This window comes from Mustela erminea, chromosome 11, assembly GCF_009829155.1.
Source record: "Mustela erminea isolate mMusErm1 chromosome 11, mMusErm1.Pri, whole genome shotgun sequence".
Lineage (NCBI taxonomy): Eukaryota > Metazoa > Chordata > Mammalia > Carnivora > Mustelidae > Mustela > Mustela erminea.
The window spans coordinates 3,742,652-3,762,727 of record NC_045624.1 but is presented as its reverse complement, the minus strand read 5'-3'; the positions used below and the strand labels follow the sequence as shown (position 1 = coordinate 3,762,727).

Below are 20,076 nucleotides of genomic sequence, written 5' to 3'. Positions count from 1 at the left end.
TACTGATCTGTCTTCAAGTCCACAGACTGTCTTCAAGTCCACAGACTATTCTTCCAGCCAATTCCACTCTGGTATGAAGAACATTCAGTAATTTTTAAAAATCTCAGATATTGGGGCGCCTGGGTGGCTCAGTGGGTTAAGCCTCTCCCTTCGGCTCAGGTCATGATCTCAGGGTCCTAGGATCGAGCCCCGCATTGGGCTCTCTGCTCTGTGGGGAGCCTGCTTACCCTTCTCCCTCTGCCTGCCTCTCTGCCCACTTGTGATCTCTCTCTCTGTGTCAAATAAATAAAATCTTTAAAAAAAAATCTCAGATATTTTTCAGTTTTTGACTTCTCATTTTTTTTATACTGCATATTTCTCTCCTGCGATTACTCATCTCTTCACTCCTTAGAACTGTTTTTCCCCTTAAGCCCTTGACCATGTTTAAGACAGCTGGGTTTGATTCATTGCTCATTCTAAGATGTCAGTGACTTCAAGGCATGTTTCTGTTGATTCCTATTCTCTTGAATATGTGTGATATCTTACTATTGTATTGTGTGTCTAGTAATTCTGTATTGTACACTAGACATCAGACATGCTGCATTTGGATACTGTAGCTGGTCCTGATGATTATTGAATTTTGCTGTAGCAGGCAGTTGCATGCAGGGCTGATTACCTTGAATTTACAGGAGCTTGGTTTGTACTTTATTAGGGCAGGATTCTAGGTGTGGACCTTTGGGGATTGCAGTAGATATCCTGAAATGTTTACCAAGCCTCTAATGGGGTAGAAGTGTAAATCTAAATTCTGTTTTCAGGGTGCCTGGGTGGCTCAGTCATTAACCATCTGCTTTCAGCTCAGGCCATGATCTCAGGGTCCTGGGATTGAACTCCACATTGGTCTCCCTGCTCAGTGGGAAGCCTGCTTCTCCCTCTCCCACTCCTCCTGCTTGTGTTCCCTCTCTCGCTGTGTCTCTCTCTGTCAAATGAATAAATAAAATCTCTAAGTAAATAAATAAATAAATATTCTGTTCTCCTTCTGGTGGACAGTAATAGAAATCTAAATTTAGTTTTTTCAGCCTTCCTAATGCTGCTTTCTACAGGGTTGTATGGCGTCTTCTGCAGACCTCTGTAATTCACAATTCAGTTAATATTTGTGGAGATTTATATGTAGACTTTTGCCTTTTCCCACAGTGGCTCTTTCATTTGTGACATTTTCTCACCTCAATTTTCAGCTACCCTGGCAGCCTCAAACTCTCCACTCTGACACTTAAAGCCAGTAAGCCTGTTTTTCTTTGGTTAGTTGGTTTGTTTTCCTAGTCATGCTGTATCCCATGTATGGAAGAGCATCAGTAGGGGAAAGCTGTATGAACCTTGACTCTAACCTAGTGAAGTTCTTTCCTTCAAGGGTTATCAGCTTATCCCTACTTTTAAGAAGTCTTGAGAACCATGAAATTGTATTTTAAATTTTTCTCAGAGTTAACAAGGTTAGTCTGATATGTTACCTTACCATTATTGGAATCAGAATTACCCACTTTGGTATTTTAGTTCATGAACTCTCTCTTGAGCTGTGTTTCATAGTGTTGTAATATCTATCCTTTAAAATTCTATTTTTGCTTCTTAAGTTTTTATTCCTATACCTTCTCTTTGGATATTTTTCTAACGTGGCTTTTCAGTTTTGACAGTCATCTTATTCTCTTGTCATGCTTTCAATTATCTATTAAAACACATTAATCCTACTCATTTCATTTGCTAATTCCATTCTCTTCTATATCTTGGGATCTGATATATAAGGGGAGGGTTGTTTCTTTTTTATTTTAATTGATGGTGGCTTATTTATTTATGCTTATTTGAGTTTTTAATTGTAAGTTTTTCCTCCCTTTGGAACTTTTATCTATAGGAATGCTTTGAGCATGGACATCAAAGTGCATTCCTGAAATGAGGAATTTGTTGTCCTCTCTCAGAATATGGGGGCACACCCAAAATTAGATTGCCCTAAGTTTGGGTCTGGCTTGATGTTTGTGGGACACACAGTTAATATGAATGGAAGCTCTAAACCCAGAAATTGATAGGAATAGTTAGTGGAGATACACAATTTTTTCTCTTTTGGAGTGAATACTATGAGAGTAAAGATTCTTCCAGAGGTCTGTTCACCAATTTTGCTGGACATGGGAGCTTTCCTATCAGTTTTCATTTCAAGCATTTGGCTGTGATTTGGGGTATATAAAGGCTCTGACTTCTTTTTCCAGGTGCTTGGAGAGCTGTTCTCATCACCAGTGTGAAAGGTGCTTCCTTGTGCCCTGTTCTGCTGCTCACTTTGTCTTCTGCTTCGTCTCCTGGCAAAATTGCCTCCCCCTCCTCTCCTTGTTTGCATCTGCTGGGGTCTTCTTCACAGACCTTTATTTTCATCTCTCCTGTACCTGTTAAACTGCCAATTATATTAAGTGAAAAATCAAAGTTAATTTGTTTTCTATTTACAGGAACTCCTCTGTTACTTGGGTGAATTTAGACCCATTAGTAATTACTGGGATTATTAATATTTTGGATACATGCCCCCTCTATTGTTTTGTGTTTCCTCCTTTTAATGCTTCCCAGTTGCTTATTTATTCCCCTCTGTATTATTATCTCCTTCTGTATAACCGTAGCAGCATATTTGATGGTTAAACAGCACACATTTATCTTCCCAGTTTTCGTGGCTCAGGGGTCCGCACAGCTCACTGGTTCCTTTTGCTTAGGCTCTCACAAGACCTCAATCCAGTGGTCCACTGTGGCCGCCGGTCTCATCTGAGGCTCTGCGGGAGAAGGACCCACCCCCAAGCTCACATGGTCACTGGCAACACTGAGTTCTTGGTGGGGTGTTGGACTGATGGACCGTTTCTTGCTGGTGGTCAGCCAGAAACCACCTTCCTTCCTGGGTGGGCCTCTGCATGTGACAGCCCACAACACGGCAGCTTACTTCTTCGAAGCCAGAGGGGAGCAGGTCTCTGAGGAGGCCTGGTGGTGCCACTTCACGTGATGTAGTCACAGACATGTAATCACATGCATCCCACTGCCTGTAACTCATCCGAGTGTTAGAAGAAAAATCCCACTGTCCTCTGCAGTCAAGGACAAGGAATCACGCAAGGGTATGACACCAGGAGACGCCCATCATCATGACCACTGTAACATCTGTCCACCACATTCCCCGGACCCTTTTTTGGATTGAGATCATTTTCTTTGTCATTTTTTTTAATACTTTGCATTATTTATATTATGCATTCCTACTGAGACCCATACTTCCCCAACAGTATCTAGAGTTGATCAGATTATGTATTCTTTTCCCAAAGAAGTCAAGGTTAGTTAATGCATAATATTACATGTGAAAAAAATATTAGCGCAGATCTGGGATATTAGATGTGACCAAGAGATGCACCAGGCTTAACATAATTCTGATTGAAGAAAAATGACTCTCTGTGGACCCACATCTGATCCTACCCTAGGAGCAACACACTGTACCTTTTATCACTTACTTCTGAGTCCATATATAAATCTACCTGCCCTCTGTACCATCCTCAAAGGACCTCTGTTTGCTAATGATTGGAGTAATTAATTGGGGTTCAAGTACTAATGACTAATAATGGCATTCTATATAATCATCCTAACCGCTTTTCAAAATGACTGAGGCCTCTGTGCCTTAAGCCAAGGGAGCAAGCAATGCGAGGCTTATTGACTTCTTGAGAGGATCGATCTGCCACACATAGAAGGTGTTGTGAGCAAGGTAACTGCCCCCAGACACGTCCTGATACATAGCGTTGGATCTTCTTTAGCTGAAAATGCCAACGCACAATTGTCTTCAAAACATCTAACCTATTTTGGACCTTCTATCACCTAAATCATTGCCTCTTACCATTTACTTCGCAAGGATAGGAAATTGTGATGAAAATTATAACACACGCTCCAAATTAATTCCTTTTCCTTTGCAAGGAAGATTTGTAAAAATGGAAATGATCTGTCTCCTTACAAGACCACATGTTTAGGTTACAAACTCCACTGAAGCCATTTTAATTGTTTCTCTTTTCAAACTGGTTAAGCAAAATCCTTAATGTGTAGTTTTTATGGAAGACATTGTACATAATTCCAATTTATGCTTATTAGTATGTGTGTCCTTAGATCTTAGGAACTCCTTATTTCTTTGCTTGTGTGTGTGTGTGTGTGTGTGTGTGTGTAAAATTGTTGGCACCAGTTGCTATAGTCAATATTTAAAGTGCTAAGCTCAACACAAAATCTAAAATTCTATCAGAAAGGAGCTATTTCTACCACTTGAAAAATGTCCTATCTGCCCAGCCCCTGCTCGCAGCTTTCTAGCTGTGGCTTTGGAACAAAGCCATGATTCTTCTACCGGAAAATGTTTGGGGATAGACTTTGAATGTTAAGTCATTTGGGATGATGTTTTTTTTTTTTTTTTCCAGTGGATGCTAGCATCCACTGTTTGTGCAGTATGAAGACATCAGTTAGACTAAAGCAAATGCAAAATAGATATTATATCTAGACTAATGCCGGGGCTTAGCACATAAGCACATCTCTAGAATGCTTCCTTATAAGATGTGGCTGTGAAGATTTTGCCCATGTTGGGTTTGCCTGCTCTGATTCCCGTCAGATCCGCAGGGGCCTAAAGCCTCCCGAGGACAATACTACGTATGTGCAACCTGGGATCGTTTGGATGTGGTCAAGATAGATTGTCCTTTGTACAAATGGCAACCCGGTTCATGAACTAAATTAATTGTATGAAAGTATTCTAAATTGGTTCCCAGTTGAGTCCAGGGTTCTCTCCAGCTCTAAAATTGTGGTGACGTGAATTTTGTTCAAGTGCCATTTACATACTGATGTGTGTGTCCCTCCTCATTCTAATTAGTCATTTACATACGTCTCGTAAGGACAGCGTGGGAGGCGCCCCGCCAGCCTCGCTCCTGCCGTAGGCTTTCCCTTGTCGCCCCTTCTTCTTCCCTTCCCCCTTCCGTCTTCAAAAGCACCAGATCTTTTTCTCTGTGATCCGTCGTGAGAGAGACTCATCTGAATCGGGGTGAACTCTTTACCCATAGACGTGCGGTCTGGGGGGCTTGGGAGGAAGACAGGGCCCAGGTGACCATCCAGCGACGCCATGCCCGGGAGGTGGTCCTGCCGCAGCCAGGTGTGGGGGACAGTCTGCGTGAGGGGGAGCACAGAGGTGCTGGTGACAGCAAGGATTTCTGCAGGGCAGGGTGGGGGGCGCCCAAGGCCTGACGCGTGCGCTCCGTCTCCTCTTCCCCGCCTTTCTTCTATGATTGCTCCCCCGCTCCACCGCCTGCAGCTTGCACAAAAGGCTCCAAATGACAGGGTGAGTCATGCGTGGGTATTTCCAAGAACCGTGGGCGGGCCCCAAGAGCCCTGTCCCTGAGGACGTTTCCAGCCTGCTGTGTGGAGGACACCAGCCCTCTGCTCCCATGCACAGTCATTCTCCACACGCTGCTAGGAGACCTGGGTCTCTTTCCTCCAGCTTTAAGCAGAGACGTGTACTGCAGACGGGGTCGCGCTCTCCCCTCCCGACGAACACCGGTGGGAAAGAACGCGGCTGGATTCGGTGGCGGTGCCGGGCAGCGTGCGTGATTATCCTCATGTGCGGCGGTCCAGGCGGCACCCGGCCGTGTGGCGGTTCGCCCTGGGGTGCGGTGCTGCGGGGAAGCCAATCTTACGCTCTGCCATTTGGAATGTCCCCGCTGTGTAGGCGCATTTGGGGTTCAGCGCGAAGGTGGTCAGTGTTTTCCCGGGAGGCTGCGTCTTTACACCGGGAGTGCGGCCCACGGAGTGAGAATGAATCCATAGGCTGCATCAGAAGATGGAAAGCAGCGCGGCGGCGGGTGATGTCTCCCCGTGCGGCCGGGCCGGGTGGGAAGAGGGGGGGCAGGCATGCTCGGGAAGGGGACTCTGGCTCTCATGGGCCAAATGTCTGTCCGCTCAGAATTCATCGGTGGAAACCCTGCCCCCAAGGGTGCAGCCTTTGGAGGCAAGTAGGGTCTGAGGAGGTCCCTAATGTGGGGACCATTTGGGGGCTCTGGTGCCCTTCTAACAAGAGCCCCCAAGAGCTCGCTGCCTGCCCTGGGAGACACAACAAGGCGGACAAGCCCCAGGTCTGCGGCTGGGAAGCCGGATCCACGGGATCCTTCTTCTTGGACTTCGGCCTCCAGCGTGACTGCGTCTGTGGTACGTTGTCAAAGCAGCCCACGAGGACCAAGATGTGACCTGATCCCTCATCCGGCTCAGACTCGGGACACATCTTCCAGCCTTGACTCCAAGAAGTCAGGGCGGCTAGCGTCCACGGGAACCGGGTGAAGCCAGTGATCAGATGTCCGTGAACACGGTGAAGCACCAGGGGCTCCAGGACGCTGGCCTTCTCGGGGACGGCAGGCAGGAGAGCGGGAGACAGGAGGGCCGAAATTGGTGTCCTAAGCCGCACGGGGTAGAAATTCCAGGACACACATATGCCATGGGGGCTCCGGCTGTGCCATGGACAGGTGGTGTCCTTCCGGTTCCCGTCCCCACCGGGGACACACCGGGACCGGCTGATGGGGCTGTTGCTAGGGCTGAGCTGGCTGGGCGGGCGAGCGCGCGGGCCTGTCTGTTACATCGCTACTGCGACGCGGCTTGCGATGCTGCTGTCACTTTCGTCATCTGAATCAGCGTTGTGCTCCCGCGACGGCTGAGGAAGATCGCACCGTTTCCCAGCATATATGGTCTTGGTCTAAAGGACTGACCCGCAAAAAGTCCAATTTCCAGTCCTTTGGCATTGGGGGGAACGTCCACCACATGGGGGGATGTGGGGCTCTCCAAGGACCCCTTCTTCTGCTCCTGGTGCCTCTTTGCTCTCTTCTGCCCCTCAGTGTCCCGGGAAGCTGACTTGCACGGATGGCGTCCTTGCCCTGCGGCTTCTCCCGGGGTTGGGCTAAGGCAGGCGCTGGCAGGGGCAGGAGGGCAGAGGAGCAAGGGCAGAGCGCTTTTCCCGAACCTTCCCCCCACGCCCGGTTCCCTGAAGACCGCGGCTTCTGTTGGCCATCCTTGTCTCCCAGCCTCCCTTTCCGGGATCGGGCGGCCTCTGCTCCCCAGTTACGAGCCCCGGTACAGCACTGTGTTCGGTGGTTTCCCCAAGCTTACCTTCAGCTTTAAGAACCCTCTTTGTTAGCCTTCCCTGCATTCCCCTGTGTGGGTGCGCCTGCTACTCCTCGTAGGTGCTTCCGTGGTCCTTGAAACCACCTCCCGTCATTGTTTCGCTGGCTCAGAGGCTTAAAGGAATATTCCAACTAGTCGTCTTTCCTCACTACCTGAGACGGCTGACGTTTAACCTTCAGCATGTGGACACTCAGACACACCCCTAACAGGCAAAGCAGGGGGAGAGAAATTAATGCTCTCTGCCTACGCACCCCTGTTTAATTATGGAGAATATGTTAATGTTTAAAAGCATCACTGAGATGCTTAGTAAAGTAGCAGGTGTTACAGAATTGCATTTTTATGATCCTTCCCCGGATCAGACATGGAAATTACGGTCTCTCCTGCAATTTCACCGCTTGCTAAATGTTCCTCGTCGGTTACCACAGATAAATGCTTCTTTTTAAATCATATGTAGACAATTAGAAACTTTTAGGTTAATTAATTTCCTCTATTAGAAGAAAAGACTTTATATAAATTAAAGGCAGTGGGCTTCATGTGATGCCGTGTGATAGGATTACTTTTTTATTGAATTTTTCGATGTAGACAGATGGCATGACTCAAAGGAAAATTTGATGGTAACAATTCTTTAGAGAAGAAACCCTAAAAGGAACCATTTTTTTCCCTACACACAGAATAGTTCTAACACCAAATGTAGAGGAGGGGGCACTACCCACAGCAACCGATTCTTCAAATGTCTGGATACCAGCAAGGTGCCCTCCACCTCGAATCAGTCGCGCTACTAACGAGCTGGTCTTAGCCCAGACCCCACACGTGAAGGGCTCGGTCCCATGAGACCTTGCTCCCCCTGCAGTATACCTGTTGCAAATCCCCAGGCTAGCACTATTTCTCTCCAACTTGACTACAGATTGAGGGTCCATGACGCCCTTCTTAAGTTCGTGATTGAATATAATGCCTCAAAGAACTCAGTGTAATATTTTACTTAGATTTACTCATTCCTTATAAAGGGTACAGATGGAGGGTTAGATGAAGAGGTACATAGGGCAGGGTATGGGGAAAGGACACCCAGGGTCCCTGCTCCCCCAGGCTGGCCACTCTCCCTGGGCTTCTGCGTGTTCATCAGCCTGGAAGCTCTCCAAACCCGCTTGCTTAGAGTTTTTTAAGGAGTCTAATTATAAGATGGTTATTTTTTAATTGTGGTATAATTGACATACAGCATTATGTTTCAGGTGTACAACATAATGACAAATATTTGTAGATATTGCGAAGTGATCCCCACAGTAAGTTCAGTTAACATCCACCGCCATATAGAGTTACAGAATCCTTTTCTTACGTTGAGAACTTTAAAGATTGATTCTCTTTGCAACTTCCAATTACACGATTTGGTATTATTAATTATAGCTGCGCTGCTTTGCATCACCTCTCCGGTGCTTAGTTATCACGTACCTGGAAGTTTGCACCTTTTGACTGCCTTCACCCACTTTGTGCATCTCTGACCCCTGCCTTTGGCAACTCTCGGGTCTCTGTATCCTTGATCTTATATTTTTATTTTTATCTTTTTACATTTCCACAGATTCGATCATATGGTATTTGTCTTTCTCTGTCTGGTTGATTTCCATTAGCGTCTCCTCTCAGAATGTCATTCTTTACCCGTTCAGCCGTCAGTGGACGTTGAGGGTTGTCTCTAACTTGGCTGTTGTGAAGAACGTCTCAGTGAACACGGGGGTGCAGGTGTCCTTCCAAGTCAGTGTTTCCGCTTTCTTTGGGTGAGTATCCGGAAGTGGAATTGCTGGATCATACGGTAGTTCTGTCTTTAGTTCTTTTCATACTATTCTCCATAGCATCTGGCACCAATTACATTCCCACCAGCATGAGGGTCCCCTTTCCTCCACCTCCTCCCAGCACTCGCTACTTCTTATCTTTTCGATAATGTCTTTGTAGCAGGTGTAAGGTAATATCTCCTTGTGGTTTTGATTTGCATTTCCCTGGCCATTAGGCACGTTGAACATCTTTTCATGTAGCTGCGTACATCCATACGTCTTCTTGGGAAGATTCAATTCAGATCCTCTACCCACTTTTTAAATCAAATTGTTTATTTTTGCTGTTGAGTTGTATGAGTTCTTTACGTATATTGGATCTACCCATTAGTCGATATGATTTGCCAATACTGCCTCACATTTAGTCAATTGCCTTTTCCTTTTGTCGATGGTTCCCTTGGCTGTGCAAAAAGCTTTTTAATTTGATGTGCTCCCACCTGTTGTTATCTTTTCTTTTGGTGTCACATCCAAAGCCAGTGATCACAAGACTGGTGTTAAGGAGTTTATCGCCTCTGTTTTCTTCTAAGAGCTTTATGGTTTCGGGTCTTACATCAAGTCTTGACTCCATTTTGACTTAGTGTTTTGTATGGTGTAAGAAAGTGGCCCAGTTTCATTTTTCGCATGTTACTGTCCAGTTTACCCGCATCGTTATTGAACAGACTGTCTTTATTCTATATTCTTGGTTCCTTGGCCGTAATTAATTGACCATATAATCATGGGTTTATTTCTGGGTTTTCTATTCTTCTCTGTTGGACTGTGTGTCTGTTTTTATGCCCGTACCAAACTGTTCTAAATACTATAGTTTTGTAGTATAGTATAGTGTGTGATACCTCCACTTTTGTTCTTTCTCAAGACTGTTTTGGCTAGGACCTTCTGCAGAGTTCAGTTTGTTAAGCATCTTCCTTTGGCTCAGGTCATGATCCCAGGGTCCTGGGATCGATCCCGTGTCAGGCTCCCTGCTCAGCAGGGAGTCTGCTTCTCCCTCTCCCTCTGCCCCTCCCCCTGCTTGTGCTCTCTCTCTCTCTCTCAAATAAATAAATAAGATTGTTTAAAAAAAAAAGATTGCTTTGGCTATTTGGGTCTTTTGTGGTTCCACAGAAATTTAAAAATTCTTTGTTATCATTCTGTGGAAAAATACCATAGGGATTTTGATAGGGATTGCATGTTGCTTTGGGGAGAATAGACATTTTAAGAATATTAATTCTATCAGTGAAATCCATGAGTATGGAATAACTTTCCATTTCTTTGTGTCTTCTTCAATTTCTTCTATCATTGTCATAATTTTCAGTTAAATTTATTCCTGTTTTATTCTTTCTGATGTGATTGTAAATGGGATTATATTTTTAATTTCTCTTTCTGTTAGTTCATTATTGATGTATAGAAATGCAACAGATTTCTGTATATTAATTTTGCATTGTGCAAATTTAATGATTTAGTTTTTAGTGTTAACAGTTTTTTTAGTGGAATCATTAGGGTTTTATATATATATATATATATAGTATGATGTCATCTGCGAATAGAAAGTGTTTTACCTCCTCCTTTTCAATTTGGATGACTTTTATTTCTTTTTCCTGCCTAATTGCTGTGGCTACAACTTTCAATACTCTGCTGAGTAAAAGTGGCAAGAGTGGGCATCTTTGTCTCATTTCTGATCTTATAGGAAAGGTTTCAGTTTTTCACCATTGAGTATGATGTCATCTCTGGGCTGTCATATGTGGCCTTTACTGTGTTGAGGTCCCCCATCTCCATTACTACTTTGTTGAGTCTTCATTTGGACTTGAGAAATAAAGGGGAGGAGAAAGATGAAAAGGAGGGGAAGAAAAATTATTTTAAAAAAACAGGAGGGATTTATTATAGATGCAGTTAGAAAATATGGAATAAGATTTTAAAAGACAAAAGAAAGAAGGAAGGAAGGTAGGTTGGTAGGTAGGTTGGTTGGTAGGAAGGGCCTTTCCTTTAATAACCCTTGCTGACCTACCAAAGCTGGGAGAACTGTGGTCATTTGCCCACAGCCATTGGCCCATCAACATCAAAGTCAGATCTGATACAGGCTCTACTCCGACATCTCAGTTCTAAATTTCTGGTTGTACGTCTGTCATCTTTAACAACAGCTAATGCCATTTTTATTGTCAGCTTCACTTCACTCAGGGCTGACCTCACAAAAGAGACCTAGCTAATTCTTAATTTAGAGTCTGGGGTTTTGTCTTTTGTTTTGGTTTTAGAAGCTCTGCCTAAATAATGCCTAAAATATTTTCTCCTAGAATTTTTGTTTTCCTAAGGGAAATTACGGATACAAACTCAGGCTGTGTTTGCACTTGCAAAGGGAAACAAGCTAGCTTTGGTGGTCTCAACATTGTTTTTTTATATTTTAGATTTCTTCAAATATCTTAGCAAGTCAAAAGTCAATCTTAATGCATTAAAACAATTTGGAACATATTCATAACACTTATACAACTAAAGTAGTTTAAAACTAAACAACAAATGAGTAACATGCTACTTAAAATACATGTCCTCAAGAGTCAAATTTCTTGTGCTAAAAAATGCAAATTAATATGAGAACAGACGAGCGGGGGGGGAGGGGATGAGCAAATATTATGAGTAAACAATTTTAGAAAAATACATGTATAAGAACATGGGTTTATCTTAAACAATGATAGTTAATTAAGATATTCTACCTTAAATGTTTTATTTCTACTTAAAATAAGACTTTGTTAGTCTTTTGACACAATTTGCGTTTCATATTTTATTATATAGCTGTTCCCACATGCAGTAGCCTTTGATTTTCCATTTTAGTCTCTAAGTTAAAATTTTAAAACCTTCTCAGTGCAAAATGCTCTTGGGCTTTTCCTTCTCTTCACTTGTAGTCTTTTTATTTATTTTTATTCATTTTTCCCCTCATAGTCTTTTAAAAAATAGTTTCAATGAGATAACTTTTGCACAAGGAAGCCCACCCTTTTTAAGTGTACAATTCGGTATTTTTTAGCATGTGTACAGAATTGAGCAGCTGTCAATCTTAGAGTGTTTCATCACCCCTAAAAGAATGTCTTTGTATCCTTTTGTGGTCACTTCAGATCCATGGTCACCACAACTGCCCCTTCCTACCCAGTCCAGTAACTACCTCTCTCTCTGTTTAGATTTTCCTATTCTGGACATTTCATGTGAATGGAATCATACACTCTGTGGTCTTTTGTGACTGGCTTCTTTCACGTAACATTAAATGTTCATAAGATTCCTTTATGCTGTAGCATGAATCAGTACTTAATTCCTTTTATGTCTGAATAATATCATTGTATAGGAATATGCCATTTAACTTATTATTCATTCGTTGATGGACTTTTGGGGTTTTCCCCCTTTTGCCTATTGTAAATAATGCTTCTCTGAACATCTGTGTTCTGACCCCTGCACGTCTCCGGACGAGTTTTGGTGAGCATATGTTTTCACTTCTCTTGAGTATATACACCCGGGTTGGAACTGCGGGGTCCAATGGTAACTTTATGCCCGACCCTTTGAGGAATGGCCAGATGGTTCTGCACAGCAGTGGTACCGTTTTACGCATCCACCAGTAACACACAGAGGTTCAAATTTTTCTACATCCTCACCAACACTTATTATCTGACATTTTTATTATAGCAGCTTTAGTGGGTATGAAATGGCAGTTCATTGTGGCTTTGAGTTAATATTATTTTTGTTGAAAAATGAAACAGTCAACCTTGTTTCTAGATGATATGCCTGTGGCAGTTTTAGCAGGGAGGAAATAATAGGTGTTCTGTATATGCTGCAACTATCGATTCTCAATGGGACTTGAAACTCCAGAACACGTAGGATGGGCTTTTCTTGATTACTGAGACAGGTGTTGGTTTACCGGGTTTTCATTTCTTTTTGGGCACGCATATTCTTGGGCTTAGTGAAAAGAATCCCAGCAGAAGTCAAGAGGTCTCCGTGTTTTCAGCTCTGTAACTGGCTGCAACATCTTACAAGTAAATTAAAATCCCTCTTTGCCTAAATACACTTTCTGTGTCCATTACTTTTGGTTCATAAGTGTTGGGTCATTTCTCTTCTATAAGAGATTCCACAGGAATCCTAAAATATATATTCTGCTCTACTGGTTCCATGAAATAGATGTTATATAAAGGAATTCCACATCGCCTAAGGATAATAGGATTCTCCTACATTTAGCTGCTTTTATTTTCTAATAATTTGCTCATCTACAAAGCTGCTTTATAGAGCTATTCTTAATGTATAAAAGAGCTATCAATAGTTTAAAACTTCTTACCCTTCCTTCATAAGGTATTTCATAGCAGCAAGATGCCGCGCTGGTCAAGAGGTGTTAACGAACATTGAGTAAGGACTCAGGATTAGCTGAGTGGTTGAAATGGTCGGGATGGGGGAAACCTAGAATGTTGAGAAGTGTAGCGTGACCACAGGTATGGAGCCCAGCTTCTCCATCCTCTGTGCTACCAGTCGTCCGTGGCAGGTTATGCGGTAGAGCACAAGCAGTATTGTTCAGAGACAAGTGTGGGGAGAAAAAGACTCTGAACTCAGTATTTTTTTCTCCATTAAGTCTATGATCTGACATAGTGGGCCACCACGCCTATCTCATGGAAAGGATTGGGTCAGAATTATTCTTTTTTCCCTGAGACATTGGTGATTTCCATGGATCCAGTAAATAACCCTGCTGGATTAAGCAAGGCCAGAGACAGCGATCAACTCAGATAATTTCCTTGACTCTTGGTCTGTTTTGGCAAAGTGAAACATTACCAGAGATAAAGGTCTTCTAATCAAATCTGGAGGGTTGTTTATATACATACTTGGGATTTCTCAGATAACTTTTCTGTCAATAGAGCAATGTCACCAGGTTTAAAGAAAGAGAGATTTGGGGCACCTGGGTGGCTCAGTGAGTTAAAGCCTCTGCCTTCAGCTCAGGTCATGATCTCAGTGTCCGGGAATCGAACCCCGTGTTGGGCTCTCTGCTCTGCAGGGAGCCTGTTTCCACCTCTCTGTCTGCCTGCCTCTCTGCCTACTTGTGATCTCTGTCTGTCAAATAAATAAATAAAGTCTTAAAAATAAAATAAAATAAATTTTAAAAATGACATTTATTTAAATACTGTGTGATGTCAGTTCTTCGTTGAGAGCACCGTGGAAGAGAGACCGTGGTACGGATGTCCCCTCATTCCTCGGTCCATTTGTTCCAGAAACATGTATTGAACACCTACTTTTTTTTTCTTATAAGTTTTATTTATTTGAGAGAGAGAGAGAAAGTACTCACAGGCGACAGGGAGGGGCAGAGGGAGAGGGGAAGCAGACTCCCCTCTGAGTGGGGAGCTATTGCATGTGGGTCAAGGCAGGGGTCCATCTTGTGACCTTGAGATCATGACCTGAGCTGAGATCAAGAGTCAGATGCTCAACTGAGATACCCAGACACCCCTTGGACACCTCGTCTATCAGTCACAGTTTGAGAGCACAAGGGGTCAAAGAGAAGTGTGACATTTGATTCCCTGAATGTGGTACAGGCAGGCGGACATAGATATGAGTGTGTGATGAGTTCTAGGTGCTATTCTCGCTGTAAGCAAGGTCAGAGTTGAAGTGGCCAACATGGCAATTTAATATTCCGTCATCACTGAGCTGATACTAAATGTGGTTTCCACGTCTTGGTCATGTGCCGGTGCACCGCGGTGAAGGAACAGGCGGGAAGTATGTCAGGTGCGGGATGCAGTGACCTCAGACTTGTGGTTTTATACTGATGATCCATTTTATAGCGGATGGATCCTCATCCAAACCGCTTGCCACAATGTCCACATCCGTACTGTTCCTGCTCAAACTTCCTGCAGGATTTCTGTGTCGTCTTGCCACTTGCCTTTGTAGGGGACATTTGAGGAGGTTCATGGTGGCTCCGACTGTGTTAGTCTCCAGCTCAGTGCCCGGACCTCGGCACTGCCTTTCCCATAAGTGGTGGCTTACATGGCCCTCACTGCGGGTCTCGAAGTGTCTCTCCACCGCCACCCCCATTATCCACCCCTGCTCCCCTGCATTAGCTTTCCCAGCTACTCGTGGGGTTCCTCTGCCGGCTCTCCCCTCCTCGCCTCCAGGTCCCTGCTGTCTACCTTTACCTGACGACTTTGGGATATGTTTCAGCCGTCCCCTCTTGTTTTAGTTTTCTCTGATATTTGCCCAAACATCCACAAGCCGTTATATTCTTGTATCCTCTATGTGTTCTTACTGTGGTTGTTGTCAGTATTGTTAATTTTGGTGTCTCCCACCAGATTCTGTGAACATATTGAGGACAAGGACTTTTTTCCATAATAAAATAACTGTGCTTGGTATATCCTTAGGGTTGCTACATGTCTTCAGTTAATTTAATTCCTAAATGCTTTCTCAAATTCATTGTGACACCTGTATATTTTGTAAAATTAATACTGACAGCTCTCATTTCTTTCCATAATATACCTTCCCGAATATTTAAGGGTAAATCAAGTTATATAGAATGAATAATATTTTCAGTGCAGTAAGAAAGCTCGTATTTTAATGAACGTTGGCAATGACTTAATCTGCAAGAAAAAGATTAGCTTGTGATAGGAGTAATCACTCTTTCCCCCTGGACTGTGCTGGTTCATTTTTTAAGTCAACCTGACGGGGCCACGGGGTGTCGGGTTTATTGGTCAAACGTGATTCTGGGTGTTTCTGGATAAGAATACCATTGGAATCGTAGACTGAGTAAAACCAATTACATTCCTTGATGTGGGTGGACCTCATCCAATCAGCTGAAGACTTGAGTAGAACAACAAAAGCTTATGAAGTGGGCAGTCCTTTTTCCTGACTGCTTTGAGCTGGGACGTCAGCTTTTTCCTGTCTTTGGACTCAAATGGAAAAGCTCTTCTTCAGTCTTGAGTCCGCTGACTTGTGGACTGGAACTTAAACCATTCCTTCTCTTGGACCTCCAGCTTGCTGACTGCGGATCTTGACATGGATCAATTCATGTGAGTCAGTTTCTTAAGCTAAATTTACATACATGCATGTACACATCCTATTGGTTCTCTTTCTTTCTGGAGAACTCAGACTAATCAAGCCACCACTTTCGGACACTGGGGGTTCACATGTTGGGTTTCCTGATGGTAGAATTGACCTGGGTAAAGTCAAACCTCTTGTAAGAAGTAACAAGAAAGGAACACTGACCAAAGGACGGGCGAATCTACTCTTGTTTTGTAAATCTTACCTGATGTCAGTTGCAAAACTGTGTATTTTGCAAAAGTCTCAGCATAAAGCTACTTTAATCAAAGCAGTCACTAATGAAAAGAAAATTAAGAATGAACCAGAAAGATCGTGTAACCCTGTGGCCACACGTAGCGGGTTTGGAAAGAGCCTTCCAGAAGGAAGCAGAGGTCCATGGATGAGCAGTAAGCCAAGCTGAATGGGATGTGGGCACTCTGCAAGGCGGCAGGTCTGTGCGCCGTAACCTGACGGGCACAGATGAGGAAAATGGGATAAACATGCTCGTCTTGCAGACTGGAAGGGAAGCAGGAAATAAATGACAGAGACTGAACCCATGAGCCAATGTTGCAAGAGCGGTTCTGATCCAACAAGGCCATCTTCAGATATGCCTTCATCTAATTTTCTCATACAATTATTATCTGAAACTAATATGACAGTGGTGAAGCTTCCTATTTTAAACATTTTTTTTCCCCTTATAATCTTGGCTTCTTTCCTTCTTCTGGATCTTCTTCTTCTTCTTTTTTTAAAGATTTTTATTTATTTATTTGAGACAGAGAGTGAGAGATCACAAGTAGGCAGAGAAACAGGCAGAGAGAGAGAGGAGGAAGCAGGCTCCCTGCTGAGCAGAGAGCCCAGTGCAGGGCTCGATCCCAGGACCCTGAGATCATGACCTGAGCCGAAGGCAGGGGCTTAACCCGCTGAACCACCCAGGGGCCCCTGGATCCTTCTTTATCTGTCCAGCTTTCCACCAATCAACAGCTAAAGGCGGAGGAGTTGCAAGAGTAAAGGGTCCCTCCCAGTGGCTCAGAGCTGCTTTCTCTCAGTCCCAACAGCGTTCCCCCTTTACGCCTGCTTTCAGCGCTGTCATTTCTGTGGGCCTTTCTGCCGAGGCCCTGCGTGGATAGGACACAGATGCCCCACACTAGCGGTTTTGGCTGACAGTTTGGGGGGCTCGGGGGAGACATTCAGTCAGTTCACAGATTTATTATTGATTTAAAGTTTAATCCATGTTACTCTACTTCCCATTTGCAGAGATAAAGGGGGTTATGACAATGGCAGGTTAAAAATTTGGGGCCCGTCCTCTTGATTTCCCTCCTTACTCCATCATGTGGTGACGGGAGGGGGAAAGGCAGGTTCCACGGGGACAGCACCGACTGGCTTGTTCTTGCTGGGAAAGAGGGAAAGAAGTATCGAATGAATTAATACCGCTTACATGAAGGGAAAGCGCCAACTTAATATTGCTTAAAATCAGTTTACGTTGGTGATATTTCTTGTCGACAGTGGGCTGGGTTTAGTGTAAAGCTCAGTAGCACAGAGAGGATCTGTGCGGATGTCATTTCTGGAGAAAGGCTGTCCCTGAGAACCCTACCACAGAAGGTGAGCGCTTATGAAACCCAAAGGCAGGAATGTTCTCCTGCCTTCCACGGTCCGGCAAATACTAATCCATGTTCTCTAAAAGCTACTTTTCAAGCATTCAGATTTGGTTCACTAATTTCTTTCACCTAATTCTTAAGCCAAATCATTAGTAACAGGTAGTTTTCACGTGTAAACCAACACTTGCGTGTGCTAATCTAGACATTATGTATAATGTCTAATAAGTGCATGTTTGAAGGCATTGTGGGTAACTTACATACAATTACTGTTGGAATTTCTCTGATTTTTCTGCTTCACTGCGGGTTCAAAAGTGGCATCTTACTCATTCTTACATGTAATTTTTTTGTTAATGCAAAAAAAAAAAAAAAAAAAGGAAAAGGAAAAGCTTCTCAGACCCCTCCCAGTCTCTCACTGTCGCCACGGCCCCCCAGGCGAGGGCGCGCGCACGCGCGGGCACACGCGCGCGCGCACACACACACACACACACACACACACGTGTGAGTTCAAGCTTGATGCTTCCCTGTCCCTCGAGGCAGCTCCACATCCGGTCTTGGAGCGCCCTGGTTGCCCGGTGGAGGAATGCCGCGGCGCGGGGAGACATCCTCTGTCGGCTCCTGGCAGCGGCCGGGCTTGGTCAGCACTTGAATTTGACCCCACTCTGCGTGCGCGCTCTCGGGAGCGCGCGTCCGTGTGTGTCCAGGGGCGAACCCGAGGCGGTGATTGATTATTCCGAGAAGCGCCCAGGGGTGGGACCCAGGGTGCGGTCCCGGTGCAACCTGCCCTTGGGGCGGAGGAATGGGAGCCGGGTTGGGCCCGGGCGAACGGCCCGCCCCAGTGGTTCCCGGGCCAGGCAGACCCAGGGGCGCCGGGCCGGGCTGTAGGAAGCCGAGGGACCCGACGCGAAGACACAAAGGCGCCGGAGGGGCCGCGGCTGGGCGGAGGCCCGCGGGCAAGGGAGCCGGGGTGGCCAGGTGCGCCGCGGGAGGGCGTCCGTGCCAGGAGCTGCCGCGGCGGCAGAGTCGGATGCAGACCCGGGGCGCAACCATGGCGACGCAACGTGTGCCCCCCAGTAACTCGCAACAACATTATTTCTAAGCTGCCATCCCCGGCCTGCCCTCCGCGTCCCCCTCCGCTTCGCCACACTGGCGGCCGACCGGCTGGGCGCGCCTGGCTCTGCCCGGCCGCTGCCTCCTTCCCGCGGGCGCAGCCGGAGGGAGGCGCAGGCGGCGGCAGCTGCGCCCGCGGACATCACCTTGGTGCACGTTCGTAGAACCGAGCGTGCCGGCGACGCGCGCACACACGCGGCCTCCCGGGGCGGGGGCGTCTCCCCAGGGCCAGTGTGGGTGGAGGGGCTCCCGGCTCTACCCAAATAGCGTGGGTTCGCGTCCTCCTGCTGCCTCCAGAGGCTTCCGGGTCCAGCCCAGTCCTGGCAGAGCCCCCGGTGCGAACGCGCGCGCACGCGCGCACACACACACACGCACACACATACACACACGCCCGCCCGCCCCTGGCGTCGCCGTCGCCCCGCTGGGCCCCCCGCCCTTAGGGACAAGTGCGGCCACCGGCGCGCCCCGCGCTGCCTGCGGGAGGAGCCCCGGGTCGCCGGCGCCGCCGGGGTCCCCGCGTGCGCCTCTCGGGTCCGCGCCGCTGTGGCTGGCGGAGCGCTGACGGCCACCGCCGGACACGCACGCGGTCGGAGCCGGCCCCCCGCCCGCGCCCGCTCCCGCTCCCGCTCGGCTCGCAGCCGGCCCTCCTCCCGGCCCCCGGCCGCCGGCTTCTGCGGAACGCGCGGCGCCCCGCGCGCCCTCCCCTCCGGCTTTCCCTGCCTCTCTCGCGGCGGCCAAAAGAGTTGATCGCTATTGTGATCCGCCGGGCAGAGGCGAGGGCGGGCCGAGGTGGGGACACCGGAGACCGGCAGGAACTGGGGGTTCTTCCAAGCCAACTCCACCCCGCGGTCGCCGGCGCGGTCTCCGCTCGCCGCCGGGACAATGGATTAAGTTACTCTTCCCGGGGCCAGAAGTCGCTGCAGACTTAGCGAGAGATGAAGGAGAAGGCGATGATCAAGACCGCGAAGATGCAGGGCAACGTGATGGTGAGTCCGGCGGGCGAGGCGCGGGCTCCGGGCGCCCGCGGTGCGGAGCGGGGCGGGGGTCTCCTGTCCCCGCGAGCCGCCGGGCTGACCGCGACCCGCGGCGGCGCCGGCCCCGGTTCCCACCCGAGCCCCGGGGCGGCCGCCAGGGTGCCGAGGGGCGGCCGCCTGTTTGCACATCGCAACTTCGCGGGGTCGCCGTGCCTGTCCTCCGCGCGTGGGGCTCGCGGCCCGGGGTGGGTGTGCGAGGCGAGGAAGGGGCGGCGGCCGCGGGGCGGCCCGAGTTCCAAGCCGACCCCCGGGGCTGCCCTGGGGGGCCCGGCGGAGAGACGAGGTGGCGGCGGCGGGGGGAGGGCCCGGGGCCCTGATGCCCGCGCGGCCTCGGGGCTGCTCGTCCCCGGAGCCCGAGACCTGTTGGGGGTGAGCGAGCCTCTGGCA

The 20,076-nt window shown here is 47.1% G+C and overlaps 1 protein-coding gene across 2 annotated transcripts in view; it reads left to right on the top strand.

The window, feature by feature from the left end:
* The window catches only part of DPP6 (dipeptidyl peptidase like 6), an 854,966-nt gene that overhangs the window by 61,375 nt on the left and 773,515 nt on the right, over window positions 1-20,076 (top strand). Inside the window, exon 1 of one of the 2 annotated variants that reach the window (XM_032304850.1) lies at window positions 19,319-19,641. The exons of the other annotated variant lie outside the window; for it this stretch is intronic. Coding sequence (XP_032160741.1) covers window positions 19,591-19,641 — 51 coding nt within the window. The 5' untranslated portion in view covers window positions 19,319-19,590. Of the gene's footprint in view, window positions 1-19,318; window positions 19,642-20,076 lie in introns of those variants that run through there. 2 annotated transcript variants of the gene reach the window in all.